Consider the following 21,446-nt stretch of genomic DNA (forward strand, 5'->3'; position numbering starts at 1 on the left):
AGGGTCGATTATATGAATCCTTTTATATCATTGAGCTCTATCTCTTACTATATCGTCATTTATACTTAAATAAATTTTATTTTATTTTATTATTAACCAAGTCTTTTTTTAGTCTTACTCTTCCTCGTTTAATATGTATGTTTGTCATAATTTTGCATCATCCAACTAGAGCATTTATGTCCGCATATCCACTTTAACATCCTCATCTTTGCAACTCTCATTTTCTGCTCATGTACTTGAGTCATAGCTCAACATTCATCTTCATATAACATAGCAGGTCTAACTGCGATTTTGTAAACTTTTTCTTTAAATTTTAAAGGTACTTTACGGTCACACGAAACACCTGACGTTCTCCTCCATTTCAACCATCCTGATTGTATTCTATATAAGACATCTCTTTTAATCCCTCCATCATTTTGTAAAAATGATTCTAAATATCTAAAACTCTCAATTTTGGACAAATCATCATCTTCTATCTTAACAATTGTCTCATTATGTCTAATATTGCTAGACTTAAATTTTATATATTCTATCTTTATTCTAATAAACCTAAAATATTTCTCTTCTAGTGTTTCTGTCAAAATTCTAATTTAGCAGTTAGTTCTTTTATGTATTTCATTTATAAAATAATATCAACTGCAAACGACATGCACTATGATACCGTATCTTAAATATATACAGTTTGTTCATAATTAGTATAAAAAAGATAGGGACTTAGATTTGATCCATATCTTTATTGAAGATACTTCAACTACTCCATTTGAAGTCTTTACTCTAGTTGTTACATTATTATATATACCCTTAATTTATTCAATATGTTACGCTAACACCGCTGTTTTCCAAAATTCTTCATATAATTTCTTTTGGGACTCTTCATAAACTTTTTCTTAGTCAATAATTATCATATATATATATATATATATATATATATATATATATATATATATATATATATATATATATATATATATATATATATATATCTTATTTTTGCTCCCTTAACATTTTATCATAGACATAAAATAAAGAAAAATAATTATGAATTCACAGGAGAAAAAGTATAATCCAATAAAACTATTCTTAATTTCACTGGTAAAGTAGCAAATTTACTACACAAATCTTTTAAATGACACTGAATTTCCACAGAATATTCAAATCAATTTGAAAAAAAACATTGATATTAATGTAAATACTATTAAATATATTAATTACAGTAGTTAATAATATACATAAGTAGTGACTACCTAGGAAGATATCTATTTTGAATTTTTTTCACCCTATAACAAACTTAAACATGCTTTTAGATGGGTATCATAGTTTGCTTTCTTCTGCTACAATTTGGTTAGGAATATGCTTCATGATTGAAGAAGTCTTGGGCCTGAGTTTGAAGCCATCCACGATGAAATTGTATCGACGAGCTTATCAACATCTTTAGATACTTGTGCCCTTACAATCCCTGAGTCTGTGCCCAACGTATTGCTTACTTCTCTTGCAACAGCTTCCCATGGTGTTCCTACTGTTAGGTTTGATAGAATCTCGCCTCCACGGTTTACAGCATCTGCCATAGCAGGTGGGATGTCGGGGAGAATCTGCAAATGATAGATCTATCAGCAAGTGATTGCAGTAACAAGAATGAATCCAAATAGCAGGATGGTTCAAAAAATTCAAGACAGATTTATTTTCAGGTTGCGCTCTATTAGCAACAAAGAAGTAATACCTGCTTGCGAGAATTGGCAGACTTATTATTTCTAACTACAGAATTGTGGTTAGATTGAACGAAGTAAAATCATGAGAATGGCATGTAGTATGTACCTGCTGTAATGGGAGCCCATGATCTCCAGGCAGTAATCGCACCGACATGTCCAATTGTGAGCTAATGGCAGATCCTCCACTCAGCAACTGTGACAGTGTCGGAGTTTCGTCAATCGTATCATTGTCAAACTTTATCAAGAGGTTCCTTGAAACACCGTAATATGATTTTATCTGCAAAAATTGGAGGGGAACTGCACGTGAGTATCAAATTGGATCCATCAACTTTTAACCAATGAAGTGTAAAATCTATACAAGAATAAATGGTTATAGGAGACAAAAAAACAGATGCTGAAGTTGTAGGTAATATGATTTTATTTCCTTTCAACCAATTATTTAACAAAACGAATTTATTACTTGTTACAATGCCATCGTATTGGTGTGATCCTTTGCTTGTCTTAGAATTGAGCAAAAGCCCAGAAAACAATCGACCAGATAAATTTTAGAAAGAAGGCTCTTAGTCAACTAGAAGTTTCATGCAACTACAATGACATGCATATCCAACTAAAGAATGCAGAAGCAATCAAAGAACTCTTTTTTTTTCTCCAAAAAGCAATCAAATTAACTTGACAGATAACCTGAAGATCTATTTATGAACCCCAATTTTTTTTTTGTGCAGCAGTTATGAAGATATGTATATACGCCCCATCTACTACATAAACATCTTACAAACTTTTTGAGTTATGCAACATATTGTGGCCAATCAATCCAGCTATGGTCCAAGTGCCAAATAAGTTCTATTTTAGAGTTACTTGGATGATTTCCAGTATGATTTTACATAGTGATCACTAGGCCTATAAATTTCTCCCAAGTGGAGAATTCTATAGCATAGGAGATGCCTTGGGGAGATGAGTTGTGAAAACCAACAGACTTGCAGATAAGAGAATTTTAATTTTTTAGTGTCCGAGAAGCACTTCATTTTCTCCACAGGTGTTAAGAGAGAAATTTAGAGAGGATTGAAAGTCCTTTTGTACAAGGTGTGAGAATCGATTTGTCCAATCTTCATTACATTATATAAATTTGAATTCTCTCTGCGGATGTGGTTTACACTGAACCACATTAATTTAGTGTAAATCCACAATAGTTTGCTTATCCTTCTCTGTGTGTTGCATTTTACCAAGGTAGATGAAGATTCTCCTACATGACCTTCTGATGGAAATTATTATGTATTCTAGAGACACTGATTTTAGATTCACAAGTTCATGGTTGGAGATTATGGGTTTTTCTCTATTGCTTTGGTTTACCACATTCTCTCTTTTCAGGGTATTCTGGATAGATGGGTTCCCATTATTTGGGAGCCTAATTACCATCCCAAGAATCATCTATTGCACAAGAATATCCAAACCTTGTGCTAGCCCCCTACAATGGCGTCTTTTCCTCAGCTTATTAGGGCATTTGAAAGATCTGCTAGCCACTATCTAGTTGGCATTCTATTGTGTTACTTGTTTATTTTTTTGACTTTGTCTCTAGGTTAGATGAGGTCCTTTTATTTTGCCAACATGACTGATCGGGCAATCCGCTAGCCCTCTTCTTTTTTTTACCTTGATATGGTGAACATTTGTTCGCCATTATCCTTCATTAAAAAAAAGGAAGATAGAAAGCTCTTAAGCAAACTAGGAGTTTCACACAACCAAAATGATATGCATATTCAACCAAGGCACGACATGAGCACTTGCACCTCTATTTCCCTGAAAATGCAATCAAATTAACTTCACTGATAATGCGAAGATCTGTATGAATCCCGTCGTTTGTGCACCAGGTTATGAATATTTGTATGAGTCCCATCTATTACTTAAGACACCCCACAAACTACTAAAAGAAAGACCAAGCAAACAGTATAGAGAGATTGAATAACATGAATACCAAAAAACAGTTCAAGATGTAAGAAATATCATACCAATCGGCGTGTCTCCTCTGGTTTTGGAATGAATTCCTCTCTTCCATTAGCTAAATCCATATACAATGGAGGGAGTTGCTCAACCAAAGGTAATACTTGCTTCATAATTGGAGGACTAATATTCTCGAGCTGCTTCATAGCCATTTCTGCCTATTCGTTGAACAACAACAAAATAATAAGCCCAATGGAAGAATGAAAGGACAAACACAAGATGACAATATTACCTAAAATTTATTAACCTCGATTATCTTTTATAGCATAATACTTGCATTAAAATGGAAAAAACTTCAAGCAGCTGCCGAAGGTTTGCTTGACTATTTCAGAGCTAATGACTTGCCTTACAGAAATGAGGTAACTGTAAATATACAGTTAGCAGGTTGAGAAATGGTTTGAATGAGTACCAGGATTCAGAGAATACATGGATCAATATCCAGATTAATTTCAAACAATAGATACGAGTGCCAAGATACAAACAAAGAATGAAGAAGATGGTCTTTTTTAAATTCTTGGCTGCACGACTCATCAAATTATTGCCTAAGTAAACCTCAAGTATAATTCCACAATAAAAAATTCAATTTCTTTGAGCTCAAATTTAGAAACTTATCAGAGTCTTGACCTCAATCTAATATGGAGTTTGTACCTCATATGCTTTAACTCTATTCTGATACCATCAAAATAGCACTATGACGCCTTAGACATCTCTATAAAACCTTCGTTAGACGTACAGATGAAATTAGGCAAATGGCACTAATCAAGAGCTACAACTGAGTTTGCTCACAAGTTCATTCCTATGGGAAAATTTAATGTTTCTCAAGTTTGACTCGTTTAGAAATAAAGCCTTAAAATAAAGCTAAAACTTGCCCTGTTGAAATATTGAGCTGAGCTTCAAAAGGCATTTAGGAATCAAACTCCACGAAGCTCAGCTCATTTGCAGACCTGCTAGTAAGATCCACCACCAGATTACAACACATGTAAATTGCAACCAGATCCTACTTTGGGTTCTTTATTGGAAATTTGAGAGAATCCTAAACTGATAGGTGAATTTCAACTCCAGAGAAAAACAGATCTCAAGAATATCAAGCTTGTCCTAATTTTCTATCTAAATCTAAGTCAGAAATTGAAAGATTTTAAAGAAAATCCAAGAACTTTTGACACCTCGTGACAAATTCTAAGGATAAGTTTTCCAAGTGACCGAGTTCACAAAATAACCTATCTTCAGAATTCAGATGCATTCTGATATGCCAACTTCAGATGTATCCCTCAACAGCTAACCTGCTTTTGAAAAGCAAAATCCTCAGGTGACTAAAGAGTGATAAACAGTTTTATGGTGCAGATGCTCAGAAGAATGTACAAGATGCTCAACGTCATCTGATATTTATGTTTAAAAGATGATAAATGGTTCCCCTGAGGTACCATGGAGCATAAAATAAGAAAATAAGAGTTTTGATGATGCCTTCTTTTTGCTAAAATTATTCAACTTGTGATCAGCATTTTCTGCTCACCTAACTGTGAAAAACCAAAAATACATCCGATAGACCATCTGCATAAATCTTGGATGTAACCAATCTTCATTTGTAGATATACATCTAGAGCATAACTTTTAATTCTGTTATTCTAGCAAGTGATAGTCCTTGTTTTATGATAAATTAAGTTTTATAGCCTGTGAATTTCAATGAATTTCATAGCTATAAATATGTAGATGCTAATAATGCATATTCAAAATCAATTACATAGGTAAGAAACTATCTGCAGCATCAGAAAAGAAATATGTATACTCACACCACGACGAAGTGATGGAGACGATGTGAGTTGAGATAGAAGAGGACCAATACTTTGAGCCATTGGCACAATGACCGGAGAGAATAAGGGAACAGCTGAGCTTGCTTCCTGTAAAAAGAAAGAAAACAGGATCACCTTTTACATATCATTTTGATACAATTGAAGGGTAGAATCATGACTTCTCACTTCAACATATGTAAAGCACGATATCTAGTTACATATATGCATGATACATGAATTGATCTCCTATATCAGAATAATTTCTCCTGGCGTGTAAAAGCAACTAGTTTGTAAAACAAGATTCATACAACAAAAATATTTTAGTTTCTCTTCTGTCTCTTCCCTTCCCTCTTATATCTATTTTATTTGGCATAAATATCAGATCTTTGTTTCGGACAAACTCATGATTGAGAAAATCAGCTGGCAACCATGATCAGAGTTTTGAGATCCCAAGAAAGACAAGGCCTAAATTTTACTAAAAGCATAAAAAACAAGATCTACGGCTACAACAACAACAAAGCCTTTTCTCACTAGATGGGGTCGGCTGTATGAATCCTTTTATGTCATTGAACTCTATCTCCTATTATATCATCATCTATATTTAAATAAATTTTATCTTGTTTTATTATTATTAACCCAGTCTTTTTTGGTCTTCCTCTTCCTCGTTTGATATGCATGTTTATCATAGTTTCACATCGCCTAATTGGAACATTTATTGATCGTCTAAGTACATATCCGTACCATCTTAAACGTGTCTTTCGAAGTTTTTCCTCAATAGATGCAACTTCGATTTTCTCTCTAATGCTCTCATTTCTTATTTTGTCCATCCTCGTATGTCCACACATCCACCTTAACATCCTCATCTCTGCAACTCTCATCTTCTGCTCATGTGCTCGAGTCATAGCCCAACATTAAGCTCCATATAACATAACAGGTCTAACTGCGGTTTTATAGAACTTACCTTTAAGTTTAAGAGGTACTTTACGGTCACACAAAACACTCGACGCTCCCCTCCATTTCACCCATCTTACTTGTATTTAATGTAAGTCATCTCTCTCAATCCCTCCTTCGTTTTGCAAAAATGATCATAAATATTTAAATCTCTTGGTTCCAGGCAACTCATCCTCTCCTACCTTAACAATTGTCTCATTACTTCTAATATTGCTAAATTTAAATTCCATATATTCTGTCTTTAATCTACTAAGCTTAAAACATTTCTCTTCTAGTGTTTCCCACCAAGATTCTAGTTTAGAATTTACTCTTTCACGTGTTTTATCTACCAAAATAATATCATCTGCAAATAACATGCACCACAGTACTGTGTCTTGAATGTGCACAGTGAATTCGTCCATAATTAGTGTAAAAAATAAGGACTTAGAGCTGATCCTTGATGTAACCCTATCTTTATTAGAAATGCTTCAGTTACTCCGCCTGAAGTCTCGTACATATCCTTAATTAGGTTAATATATATTACGCTAACACCTCTCTTTTCTAGAATTCTCCATATAATTTCTCTTGGAACTCTATCATAAGCTTCTTCTAAGTCAATGAATACCATTTGTAGATCTTATTTTTGCTCCTGATATTTTTCAATTAATTGTCTAAGAAGATGTATAACTTCTATTGTCGACCTTCCAAGCATAAACCCAAATTGATTTTCGGTCACTGTGTCTCCTTCCTTAATCTTTTTTCTATTACTTTTTCCCAAAGTTCATAGTATGACTCATTAGTTTAATACCCCTATAATTTGCACAATTTTATACGTCTTTCTTGTTCTTATATAAGGGAACTAGAGTACTTATCCTCCATTGATCAAGCATTTTTTTCGTAAGATGTATAGCTTCTATTGTCGACCTTCCAAGCATAAACCCAAATTGATTTTCGGTCACTGTGGTCTCCTTCCTTAATCTTTTTTCTATTACTTTTTCCCAAAATTCATAGTATGACTCATTAGTTTAATACTCCTATAATTTGCACAATTTTATACGTCTTCCTTGTTCTTATATAAGAGAACTAGAGTACTTATCCTCCATTGATCAAGCATTTTTTTCGTTTTCAATATCATGTTCAATAATTTTGTAAGTCATTCAATACCTTGTTTCCCTAGGCACTTTCATACCTCTATCGAAATATCATCTGGTCCAATGACTTTTCCATTGTGCATCTCATTTAAAATTGTTTTACTTCTGAAGTTTGAATTCTATTATAAAAATTAAAATTTCTATACTCATTTAACCTACTTAAATTACTTAAGTTAAGTTGGTCACCTAAACCTTCATTAAAAAGTTGATGAAAATACCTCTTTCACCACTCTTTTATTTCTCCATCATTTACTAATATCATATTACTTTCATCTTTAATACATTTTATTTGGCTAAGATCTCTTATTTTCCTTTCTCTCACTTTAGCTATCTATAAATGTCTCTTTCCCCTTATCCAATTTTTGATATAATCGTTCAAAAGTTTTATTTTTTGCTTCACTCACTACTTTCTTGGCTATTGTATATTTTTTTAAGTTTTCTTCGTTCTTACAAATATATAATTCCTTATAAGTTATTTGTTTTTCCTTCACTTTCTCTTGTACTTTCTCATTCCACCACCAAGATTCCTTACTTAGTGGTACATGTCCCTTTGACTCACCGAGTACACTCTTAGCTACTATTTTTAACTTTGATACCATCTCCTCCTATACCATCTACAACTAGGTAACAACAATTCATTTTTCACAGAGAAAAATTATTTGTAATATTATCAAAGCACTTAGTATGTTCACTAGAGTGATTGAATAGGAGGAGACGGAGAGGAGGAAAAGGGAAAAAGATAAATGTTATAAAATACACGGATGTGGATTCAATTTGACAAATAAAATAAAATAAACATTGGCGGGAGCTTCGTGTACCAGACTGTCCTTTCATTAAACTAGGCATTGCAATCAATCTTAGACTGATTAACAGTTAGGCAGTGAATAATCTTACTGCAAATAAAATAAGCAATGAGAATATATCTACATTTAAAGTTAAATCCACAGTTAGTTATACACGTGCATGAAAGTATCACCTTGTTGTTGAAAGCCATCAATATATTCCCACATCTTTGAACAGCATATCTTGAACCTTGCATATCAATAACTTGTTAAGGATGAAGATACATAGACTAAGAAATAACTGTGTTTTAATTTAGTGCATCTACATATGCATGTAACAACTATGTCTGTATAAAGAGAGAGAAGAGACAAGAAACTACCAATGAGAAGATGGATTACAGATCCTAAAGAATGGCCAATACCAAATGTTGGAAGGTCATTCACCTGCCATGTAGAAAAAAGGTTGATTTTTTTTCTTTTATGGAAAATAAGCAATAGACAATCAACTCACACTGTCCTGTAAGAATCTTAAGCATCTGTCAAACTTAAATTGCACTTCATCTGCAATCAAAAAGTGATCAAAACCACTAGCAAAAGGTGTTGCAATCACCAACGCCCCCCTAAATCATGAAAACAACTTTAACTAAATAATGCCCGAAGAAAAATAACTTCAGTGCACAAATAGAATGACACAGAGCCGACTAATGGAAAATATAGCTGACTTATGAATAAGAACAAACTGATAGTAACCAAAAATATATGGAACTACAACAAGTCTGAAAATTTGAAAGAGGAAGAATCGTGATTCCTGAAACATAGTTTTCACTGAAAAAGCAGATATATGCTTAAAGAAACACAGTATTACAAGGTGCAAACACCTACTACCTAGCCAATCCAACAAGTTCCTGTAAATGACAAGGTCTTTCAGAAGATACATCATGTACAAGAAATCACTATAGTAATAAGGATTCAGATAAAAATGTTTCATGATCTTAGCTGATGGTCTATAGTAGAAAGGCATATGAAAAATAATTAACCTTACACACAGCATTGCTAGATGGTATATCCCAAAAATTGAAGAAAACAACATAGATCACTAATAATGAGATAACCAATGCTAAACCTTTATAACAAGATACTGGCAAAAGTAAATTGCTATGTCAGTTATGAAGGTTAGAAGCTAATCCAAATGAATAAAAATGTCTACATACTTTTTGGAGAGACGCTCAAGAAAAAGGCGGTATGTAAGCTGTGGAGCAGCTCCAACAAAAATACCACCCACAAAATGAACAACAGCTGTCGGGCTTCTATTTTTAGGTCTAACCACCCATGCTCCCTGAAATTAAACAGAAAAAAAAACAAAATATGAGTACAAACACTGACAAATTCTGTTTGGATAAATTGAAAACCAAAACAAAGACTTTCTAGATTTCTTGGACCTACTGACAATCTGCAAGTTTACCATACAAGGAAAGAAAGTTTTTCCACTTGAAACATCATTGTGGTCGTTTCTTTAAATTATTTTTCATTGAAATGATTTGGTCATTAATTTAAAACAAAGAGACAAAAAGAAAAACAAAATAAAATATCAAATAAGGAACTTCGAATATTGGCATTCTCAGCTGAGAATGAAATATTGAATTAGTAGCTTTTAGACAAGTTGATTTCCCTTGTATAACTAACGCGGTCATAACAGCTTGGAGCATGTGGGCAGACACTTGTTTGACTTTGCCATATCAAGAAGTCATCTCAATGAAGAACAACCATAGTACTCTTGTTAACACTTTTCTGGTTAACATATATTGAAACAATACTGAATATTTAAGAAAAACATGATTGAATATTCAGTTTCTTTCCTATACTACAACTCGATTGAATAAAGGACAGCTCGATGTATGAAGTTCCTGCCAATGTGGGGTCCCGAGAAAGGGTTGAACCACATTTGATCTATTGTATGCAGCCTTATCCTACATTGCAAAAGGTTGTTTCCACGACTTGAACCCGTGACCACCAAGTTACACGGTAGCAACTTTCCCATATAATAATATAATTAATTTAAAATTTCCAAAAAGCATACTAGCAAAAGGTGAACTCCCCAATCTACATTGTCGATGTTTCAATTTGATTCCAATTTTCTTTTGCAATTCACATAAATGACCCAATTTATGGATGCTTATGCCTTGTCGGGTCTAATAAAAAAATACAAATAACTTTGCCTAATCGATTGTCTAAAATGATCAAAGTTGTGCACATCACACATTCATATATTAAATGGAAGACCTCGATCTCACTCCAATCTTCAGAACCACCCCAAGCTTCTTGTGACTGCCTAGCTGTCTCAGTGATTAATCTGCATGAGCACAATAGATTATAAATTATTATGTTTAACACCAAATCAAAAAGAAAAACAAGACAAAACTAAAAAGTTTAAAATTGCAACCTTATTGATAATATCACAATTTTGATGATTATAAAGTAATTAAAGAAAGATTAAATTTTTTTTAGATTATTTAACAACCCTGCACAAAATCCAACTTAGGAATTGAAAATTATGATTAATTAAGGAATCATAAAAAATAGTTTATAAGATCAGTTCAAATGAAGGTTTTTCTTTAAAAAAATTGTCATTGCGCCTAAAAGGGTTCATCATTCTAAATCTCATTCTAATAATATATTATTACATCACACACCACACGCATGCAAGGATACAACAAGTTCAGACATAATCATAAAACAAAAATTTCCTAAAATAACTTTTATTCTAGTGGATGATGCCAAGTGGAAAGGAATCAACCAAGCAACACTTGGAAATCTCGCCTCTATTTGTATCCACGTCGAGCGATCATCAAAACGACCTCACAAATCCGAATCGAGTCTCCGTTTTGGTACCAGCCAAAGTGGAGAGACAGAACGATCCGAGAGAGGGATCAAAGCTCGATTTGTGTCTAGCGGCCGAAGCAACCCGACGACACGAATCAAGCATGGAGAAAAGCCCTTGTTCCAGCGATACAGTCTATACCCGCTGTTCACATCCGGAGAGGGCCCCTTGACCTATAGGGGTCGACCGAGGAAGGGCAGATGGCCGACGGCGCTAGGGAGGTGCCGACAACAATGGGACAGGAGCCGAGGGCTGCTGTTCAGCTAGGGGCGACGGCTGTTTGCCAGGAGCTGCTGCTCTGATGTTTCTTGTTGGCCGACTGGAAAAGGCAGCAGGTGCTGTTGGCAGCGACAAGCGGTAGCGGAAAGTGTGAGCGGGGGTAGAAAAAACACATAGTACATTTTTAATTCTATTCTCTTTTAAACACTACAGCAGGTCTATACCCGTTGTTCGCCATCCGGAGAGGGTCCTTGACCTATAGAGGGTCGACCGAGGAAGGGCGGATGGCTAGCGGTGCTAGGGAGGTGCCGGCAACAATGGGACAGCAGTCGGGGGCTACTGTTCAGCTAGGGGCGGAGGCTGTTTGGCCGGAGCTGCTGCTCTGATGTTTCCTGTTGGCTGGCTGGAAAAGGCAGCAAGTGTTGTTGGCAGCGACGGACGGCAACGAAAAGTGTGAACGGGGATTGAAAAAATGCGCAGTACGTTTTTAATTCTGTTCTCCTCTTTTAAACGCAGGTGAGAAAAGAAGAATAAAAAGAGGAGAGAGAAAATAAGAAAAAGGAAAGGAAGAAAAAAAATAATTACAAAATTTAATTTAATTTAATTCTAAAATTAAATTTGATTCCAAAATTAAACTTATTTCTTCTTCCATATCGAGTTTAGATCAAATCCAAACCTGTATCCACTAACCGGCAACCCATACCATTAGCCTTAAGTTTGGTTCATAACCAAACACCACTTGGTTCAATAATCAAACCATTTAGTTCAAGAATCTAATTCTCAAACTCATTTTAAGTCCTTCAGATAAACTCATAATGCGTGTGACCCAATAGATTTTTAGTTATGTTGGTCGTCCATAATTAACCATTAATTATGGATCAATCATGAATGACACCTAGTAATACATCATGACCCCCACTTGACTGAAAAATCAAACAATTGATTCTAGAAGCACTTATGAACCTTTCAGCAGCTACAGTAAGTCGTGTCTTGTTCCTTTCACTCATCTTATAATCAGGTTCAGGATATGGTCTATGTGTCAGCCCCCACTAGGTTGACTATGTCACGCCTAGCCCAAGTTATGTGGAACTGCCACATCAGCGGCCCCCTAGAGCCGGTCCCACGGATATGGAGGGAGGTAAATGCAGGTACACAGGTGGAAAGTGCATGGCGGAGACGTTAACCCCAGGCAGTGACACCCCGGGGATCGACCCCTGGACCTTTCAGCCACAGAACCATGCACTCCCCATCTGTGCTACGCCCTGGGGACCCGCCTAGCCCAAGTAATACTTTCTCATCCGGTGGATTCAAATTACTTAGACATGTGTCCAAGAGTCTCATACTCTTGACATGTAATGCTTTAACCAAAGACTTCGAGTAATAATCATTATACGTCTCCTTGTAAGAAGTGGTAAATCTTTTGTTAGCTATCCAATCACCTTCGGGCACTTCGACTTGTACCCAATCATACCGGGTTTACACCTCCTCGGAGATGCTTGATTAAGATGTCAAAGTATAAGTCTTCATGATCAAGATGATTTGAATACCTTAAGTCGAAGGAAACTCGTACTTAAGCTACAATGAGATCTTCATTGACATTATATATATATATATATATATATATATATATATATATATATATATATATAGAGAGAGAGAGAGAGAGAGAGAGAGAGAGAGAGAGAGAGAGAACCATATGAAGTCTCATGGTCAGGTTACTCCAATGAACTAGTTATTATTAACTAGCATTCATGTTTAACTCTCGACATTCTCCGGCCAATCACGACAGCTGCTTGGACAACCCATTGAGCATAACCCGTGCTAGTCTCACAGAATCGATGATGTTCAAACTCATCAATTCATTACTAGGGAATATTTCAATATATTCATAATTACACATGTAGAGATGCTAACCAGTTGTGATCCAATCATAAGTTTTCGCATTCTATCAATTGTATTACGAACTTTCAATAAATGAGTTTAAGATCCAATCATACACATAGAGAATGTGCACTCAATTAGTGAAACTTTATTTATCCAATAAATATGTACAAAATATAAGGTGATTGTCTAAGGACATCTCTCAAATACCTCAACCCAAGTTTGGTCAAACTTAGCTTGAACCAAAGCAAAACTGAAAGAGCTTCTTTCTTAGAGTTGCGCCCAAAAAGTAGTGATAGAGTGATGAGTGGAATCAGATAGAGAATTAGACAAACTTCCTATGATCGACTAATCAAACAAACCCATGTCACAACCCCAGAGCTATTAGAATAGAAAACTTCTATCTTCATAATGTTTGGATTACAAAATTCTCATTCAAGGTAGGACACTGCATCTTTTCCTAGGTAAGGATACAACCAGCTAGCTAAGCTAAATTCAGATGTACAATGTTCTCTTTTAGTCACTATTTGTTGCTTCAGGAATCCCATTGTGTCGCTTAAGTTTTCTAAAGACGGAAGTACAATATGTTTGTCCTTGAAAACTAGGTAGTAGCAATGTGCTTTTGCCATAGTAACCCCAGCTTTGCATGAACAACTGGTAAAAGAATAGAACAGTTGACTATGAAAGGGTAGAAAGAGGCAGCAAGCAAGTATACCTTTCAATTTGAGAGTAGAGCTGAATGTCAGTAGTGGAATTATTTCTAGGAGGCTCTGGCCTGTTTCCGGTTCCTTCTGCATAACAGATGGTACTTCTTTTGATCCATGGACTCTGATGCTGCAACCTGCACATTTACTTCTAGTATTGAATTCCTGTAAATACCTAGAGACACGCATTCAACTAACTGTTCCTGTAAAGTTTTACATAATCCACACATTCAAGGTCATGCAGATATTTTCCATTCAGCATGGAACAAAATCTCTTGTGTCTGTGGGGTTTTTTCTCTTTTTCATTCTCGATGTGTATGTTATTCAAAAGGGTTACAGATAGAGGCCATCGGATGGGGGAGGATGGGTCAAGTAGATAATTAACTTTAACCTTTTATTCAGACTAGTGACTAATCAACATAACCCAATAATTCAAGGCACTCTAAAGTGACCACATTCAAACCTAAATTAACAAGGCTCCAAAATGGGAATGGTCAGGTCAGTTTACATGAGTTGAATAAGCTGTGCATTTTATATGAATGATGAATCTGCATCAAGGGTTGGAAATTTTCTGTGTCTCTCAACTGTTTTGGTTGATCAATCCTTCAGACAAATACCCAACCTTCTAGTCAAAACCAAATGAGTCAGATCTTCGAATTTGTGCTAATATAGTGAGGATCAGAGGCTTGATAGACAAGATTCACTTAAACTGGAAAGCGTTACACCCTTCAGTTGCTTCTTAAAAGACAACATTATATTGGCAATCAGAATTTAAATTGACGAATGTCATCACAAGATTGATGTATTATAGGTTCTACAAAATCACAGCAAGTGACCTTTTATTGTTCTTCCAATTATCCATTTTTCCTCACATATGTATATCAACTAACAAAGTACAGATTACGATTTATTATGACAATAAAAGCATTGTAAATCTGATTGCATATGCTTTTAAAGAGAAATTGTGGGGAAAATCATGAATTAACCAATCTGAAAGCAAAATAACACAACTTCTCTGTTTTCTCAATAACTCCATGCATTTTCAGAATAAAATAATTTCAAAGTCTCTCTTAGTTTTCATGTCGCGCTTGCCGTATATGGTAAGGATGTAATAGTAATAAATGCTCAATTTCTTACAACAGAACGATTGGATATTTTCAACAAGTAACCTCACCTACTAAGACTAACACCTGAGCATCTTTTCTTTGCAATGAAAGAGACATCAAAATTATGAGATTTAACCATACGACTGCGGGCAAAATCCTGAAAGGCATGGTACAATAATCATTATTTGGAATTAGGTAAAAGTACCCAAACAATTAAAGTGCAGTAAGAATTTTAACAAGAAAAAAACTTCTGCGACACAAAAAAAATATATCAATAGGTGAACTTAGATTATTTATCATCTCTACGTGACTTCCAAATCCTTATAGTAGCATAGTGTCAGGAAAAGCAGTAAGTTCGATAAATATACCAAAAAAAGGTCGAATTGCTTAGATCCTTGATAAATCTTGGAAGGATAATGGAAATTTTTTTTCAAAATTCTGTGGAAAATGCGTTCTATTTCAAAAATTGGCTCGGGATATGTATCTTGCTCTTATTTTTGTGTAACTCAACTTCCATTCACTAGGAAGCAGCACACAACCAATCAAGCGCTCAAAACCACGATTTTAACATAACCGCCAAAAAAAACATCTACAGGGAGTTGCAATTAAGCCGGGCGAACGAGGATTGTGTAGCACAATAAATATACTCCAAAAGGAGGCAGGAGATCCTCAAGCTACAATCCAGAGCGAGAACAGCAAGCGGCAACAAAAATCGTGAACAAGGAATGAGGAGGTGACCTGGGCGACGTAGAGGAAAGAGATGGACCGAGGGTGGAGGCCGACGGCGAGGGAGGAGGTCGCGGCCGGAAAGGCATAGGAGACGCCAGGGGAGAGAGTGCCCATTCGATTACCGACCGAAAGACCGATTGCGTAGCTGAGTGGGTGTTCTGAGTGGACGAATAAATATCTATGGTGCTCTTAAAAATTATGTAAAAATAATCAAAAATAAAATATTATAAAATCAAATTCATTGTTTTTTTTTTAAAAAAATATCAAACATATTCGAATTACATCCAAATTCGAAAATTTCATATACAAATTAAATATATCTTTTTGACTCGGTTGAAAAAACTCACGAACAACCTCGATGCATGTGTCCCTAGTTTAGGGATCTCTTTGTATATTCTCAACTTCTTTGTAACGTCAATGAAACCAAATAAAGGAATTGTAAACTCCTTATGTATTCCATCCCTATTTTATAATTAGAAATAGAAATAGAAATATGTATTGATTCTCTCTGAAAGTGAGAAAGATAATGAGCTGAATAGGTTTTTAGGGATATAATCGAGCTGAGCCGAACTAAACTCTTGAATATTTGAGTTTGACTCGTTTATAATAGAATCGAACTCAAGCTTTATTTAATGAATATATTCATGACTCATGAGCTTATTCGAATTTTTATCGAGCCTAAATGAGATTAATAAATATAAATTATAAATTTAAATATGAATTAAAAACTATATTATATATTTAGAGAAAATTAAAATATTCTATTAAAATTTATAATTTTTTTCTAATAAATAAATTTAATATATTTACCTATATGTTACATAAGTATAGTGTAAAATTTATAAATTTAATATTGAAACTATTATTTTTTTTATTTAAAAGTTAATTCATGAGCTTAACGAACATGTTCACGACTTAACGAACCGAATATTGTGAAACTTGAACTTGATTTGTTTATCTTAATGAGCCTCATTAAATGAGCTCAAACGAGCTTTTATCGAATCGAGTTTCAAATAGCTCATAAACGGCTTGGTTCATTTACACCACTATAGGTGTCTATGCTGTGAAGACTCTGAGTTGGCAAAAAATGACTCCGAGTGATCATGCATTTTAAAAAGAATGTCAGCAATCAGACCAGGGAAGGATCCCTTGTTGGAGCAATCCTAATGGTTCGTGCGACCATGTATTTTGGTGTTTGGACAAAAGGTTTAAGTTAGGTTCACCCTTGTATTTGATATGTGTATTTGAGTTGTGCAGCTTTGCAGGATACACATATGACTCAGCTTAATGGCTTTATGTCCGATGAAGGATGGAACATCCGAGGGACCGTGGACAAGGCAGCAAGGACAAGGGCCGAGAGAAGCGACTTCGAGGCATATGCGAAGGATGACATTGGGATGAGCCGCGGGCTTGGATGCATCCGAGGGACGAGAGCCAAAGGAAGTAGGCTTGAAGGCAAGAGGTCAAAGCTCCGAAAAAGAGTCAAGTGAGTTGTGAGGGTCCGAGTGTGAGAGAAATGTACTCGGGAAGGGAAACCCTAGGTTTAGGGTTGTGCCAGTCGACTGGTACTGGGACCAATCGATTAGGGGTGAGCACAGAGAGGTTCTGTGCCAGAACGGAAAGGATCATTCGACTGGTGTTGACACCAGTCGGCTGGTAAAGAGTCGTTGGCCAGGCATCAGTCAACTGGTAATGGTAAACAGCCTTGCTATTTCTTCCCAAGCTCTATAAGATGGAGTTGTTGGTGCAGGTTGCACTAATAGTCTAACTCAAAGTTTTGATGAATAACAAAGTAATTTAAGTTAGATTTATTATGATCTAACAGTTGACTAAGTGTGCAAGAGAAGTCCAGCTAGGTTGACGGGCCGACCGGATATCTGGCACGAAGTCCAGCTAGGTCACGAGCCGACCGGATAGCTGACACGAAGTCCAGCTAGGTCAACAAGCCGACCGGATAGCTGGCACGAAGTCCAGCTAGGTCAACGGGATAACTGGCACGAAGTCCAGACAGGTCAACGGGCTAATCAGATGTCTGGCAAAGTGTAGGTTAAGGTAAGTCACTGGAGGGGAGTGACTTTGTGAGGACGCGTTCCCCATTTGAGGGAACAGTAGGCGTCGATCTAACTTAGATCTATTTCAGAAATCTAAGTTGAGATCTTGACTAGATTTTAGTCTCGAGGAGACAGAGTCTAATTACTACTATATTTTTATAATTGTGCTAACTTTTATTTTGCAGGGTAGTATAATGTTTATTACCTCAAACTAATCTTTTTCTTACAGGAAAAAGCTTTGCTGGAAAAAGTGGTCCGGGTGCCCGGAATGCAAAAGTCTATCTCGTCACAAATGTGGAGCGCGCTAATTGACTGGGCTGACATCACAGTCCAGGCGCTCGGAAGAGATCTGGGCGCCCGGAGCTACCTATATAAGAAGCCTTCTGCCAGAGCATGAAACACAACTTTCTACCATGATTGCTCTATTGTGCATTGCTCCAAAGGCGCTCCTGCGACGCTGCAAAGCACCTCCGACAACCTGCGACTCAGTTTTAATTTCCTTGTTGTCGGTAATTTAGTTTTATAGTTCTTGTACTAATCTTGTAACTCTTTTCATAAACTATTAGTGGATTGCCCAATGAAAGCACTCAATGAATGCAGGCCTTGAAGTAGGAATCGACGAAGGATCTGAACCAAGTAAAAACTTGGTGTGTTAGCATTGTTCTTATTTTTCTGTTTCCATTGCTTACTCGATTAAGTTTCAACGATCGCTATTCACCTCTCCCCCCTATAACGAACTTTACGATCCAACAAGTGGTATCAGAGCAAATACCACTCTTTTTTGGTGCAACCACCAATCAGGTAAAGTGAGTGATTTTTTTTCCCGATTTTAAGTTGTTTTTCATAATCCAAATTGGTATAATTACCTCTTTGGAAAATTCTTTTTCATAGCAAATTAAACTAAACTGGTGCAACACCAATTTAGTTTTTTTTCTCCCTCACTGCTAAATCTAAGACCAAGTATTGGGATCCTCCTCCTTATTTCTTTGTGTGCAAGAGTTATGGCACAAAACGAAGGTTACAACACCGTCCGTCTTCCCCTATTTAATGGTGACGATTTTCTGTACTAGAAGAAGCGAATGGAAGTCTATTTAAAAACCGACTTCGACTAGTGGTTTAGCATCACAAAATGCTATAAGGCTCCAGTCGATAACGTCAAAATTCCGATGGACCCGAAATAGTGGAATCAGGAAATGAAGAAGAAAGCCCAAATAGACTTCAAAGCTCTCAACACCCTCCAGTGCGGGCTAACGAAGGAGGAACTGAACTGCGTCGACCCACATGAAAATGCGAAGGAACTGTGGGACAAGCTCATCGAACTGCACGTGGGAACCTGCGACGTGAAGGTAACCAAACAAGACCTCTACTTGAATAAGTTATTTAATATTAAAATATAGGAAGGAGAATCTATGAGTTAACTCCATGCGAGGATAAAGGACATCCTCAACGGGCTTCACACTATCGGCCACCAAATGGAGAACCGCAATCTAATAAGGTATGCCCTAAACACATTTCCTCGAAATGCACTGTGGGCATCCATCGTGGATGCTTACAAGATTTCAAAGAATCTCTCTAAATTAAAACTTGACAAATTATTTTGTGAACTTGAACTTTATGAGCAGACTAACTCAAAACAGGCCGAGAAAGGAATTACTCTTTTTGTAGGTTCCTCCAAGGAAAAATCAAGAACCAAGCCTGAATCTGAAGGTGAGTCTGACTAAGACTCAGAAGATGAAGAATACCTGACGAACTTGGTATAAAAAATGTTCACCAAGAGAAAGAAGAACTTAAACAGAAATGACTTGCAGAAGATCAACTCCACTAACGACCCAAAAAAGTGACATGCTTCAGATGCAACAAGAAGGGTCACTACAAGAACGAGTGCCCGAAGCTGAAGAATGACAAAAACGAAACAACCAAAAAGAAAGCACTCAAGGCAATGTGGAATGAATCATCAGATGAATCGGATGTCGAAGATCAGAAGCATCAAAGCTACTTAGTGATGATGGCCCATGAATTAGAATCGGAGAACAAATCGGAAGACGGGTTCGAACCCGAATCAGCCCACGAGTCTGTACTCGTTTCTGAATGTTCCGATGAAGTATACTTTAATTTAAGCAAAAAGTTTTTTAAGGTCATCACATGCTTAAATAAAAAATTAACTGAAAATGAAAATCAAAATAAGATGCTCCTTGAGGAAAATCAACACCTCAAGGAACAAATTGAAAATTCTAATCCAAATCAAGTTGTAAAACTTGAAGAGGAAAACTCAACATTAAAAATTAAAATTAACAAACTCAAAGGACTACTAGAAAATTTTACAACCAGATCCAAAAACTTGGATCTAATCCTTAAATACCAAAAAGTTGTATACAACAAATCTGGGCTTGGATACAAGCCCAGTTCAACAAATAAATCATTTATATCACTAGTAACTCAAAATAAAACACAAACTAAAGCTTGTGTTCCAAAAGCGTGTCTAACCACGCAATTAGGAATTAACTAATACTATATATCCAAAAATAAAATATATTATGTAAAATCAAATAACCCAAATCTAAATCCAAAATCTAAACCAAAATTGAACCATAGAAAGAACTACATTACTAACCCAAACCTAAACTATCATCAAGTTCATTTTAATTACAAGAGTAATTAACATAAACCCAAAACCAAAACTTAAGAAATCTAGATCAATAATTCAAGGCGAGCCTCCAAACTAGTTGACACCTCCAAAAATAATCTACCCGATAGGGTAATTAGGATTAGAGTAAAAAGGGATAAAGTTTAATTTGATCTACGGTACTGGTGAAGTTTTGGATGATAGTAGGTTAGGGAAGCTCAGTCTATGCATGTCTAGGAAGATATGGCTTCGACCTGGTGCATTTGGCTGAATGGAACTAACTAAAACTACCCCTTACGAATCCTAACTAGTTAGACCAAGGTTTTGTATTAAGTTCAGTAGATAGGACTATTTGAAAAATCTCGAAGGCATGATTACTCTAATGATGTCCAGGTGACTCACCATAGCCCAAAAATTTATCCAAAAAATGCATGTTTGTTGAGCTTAAAGCTAAACCTGAATCTAACACAAAGTTAAACCAAAACCTAAAATTGAACTTAACTCATCTCACAAAAATTACAGGATTCCCTGATTGAAAACCTAGATCGGTTTAGATGACTAAGGAATTAAATTAAATTAAATTAAAATTAATTAAATTAAATTAAATTAAATTATAATTAATTAAATTAAATTAAATTAAATTAAAATTAAAATAAATTAAATTAAATAAAACTAAATTAAAATTAAATTAAATTAAATTAAATTAAAATAATTTAAATTAAATTAAATTTAAATAAATTAAATTAAAATTAAAGTTTAAAAAACATTTAACTTAAACATTCAACATAAACTAAATTCAACTTAAATTAAGTTCAACCTAAACTTAAATTAAAACTAATCTTAACTCCTGTCTATTGTAGGACATCAAGTGGATATTGGACAGTGGTTGCTCCAAACACATAACTGG

At 35.4% G+C, this 21,446-nt stretch overlaps 1 protein-coding gene across 1 annotated transcript; it reads right to left on the reverse strand.

Annotated features, from left to right (window-relative positions):
* Positions 1 to 1,105: 1,105 nt before the first annotated feature.
* LOC121980570 lies at positions 1,106 to 16,017 on the reverse strand. Its single transcript, XM_042532665.1, has 12 exons — positions 15,875 to 16,017; positions 15,205 to 15,293; positions 14,042 to 14,167; positions 10,629 to 10,698; positions 9,560 to 9,684; positions 8,860 to 8,968; positions 8,729 to 8,792; positions 8,543 to 8,598; positions 5,486 to 5,593; positions 3,707 to 3,856; positions 1,813 to 1,983; positions 1,106 to 1,589 (listed from the first exon to the last, which is right to left on the reverse strand). Exons 1-12 carry the CDS (start codon positions 15,977 to 15,979, stop codon positions 1,356 to 1,358), a joined length of 1,407 nt encoding a protein of 468 aa, XP_042388599.1. The 5' UTR covers positions 15,980 to 16,017; the 3' UTR covers positions 1,106 to 1,355.
* Between the last annotated feature and the right edge of the window lie 5,429 nt (positions 16,018 to 21,446).

Source organism: Zingiber officinale, chromosome 5A (assembly GCF_018446385.1).
Source record: "Zingiber officinale cultivar Zhangliang chromosome 5A, Zo_v1.1, whole genome shotgun sequence".
Taxonomy (NCBI): Eukaryota; Viridiplantae; Streptophyta; class Magnoliopsida; order Zingiberales; family Zingiberaceae; genus Zingiber; species Zingiber officinale.

Bases quoted from the DNA above. Each gene is read 5' to 3' on its own strand.
- LOC121980570 (XM_042532665.1), bottom strand. From the start codon at position 15,979: ATGGGCACTCTCTCCCCTGGCGTCTCCTATGCCTTTCCGGCCGCGACC. The intron at 14,168-15,204 runs GTGAGGTTACTT...GTAAATGTGCAG, and splicing joins TCAGGTGTTAGTCTTAGTAG to GTTGCAGCATCAGAGTCCAT. The intron at 8,793-8,859 runs GTGAGTTGATTG...TCTACATGGCAG, and splicing joins TAAGATTCTTACAGGACAGT to GTGAATGACCTTCCAACATT.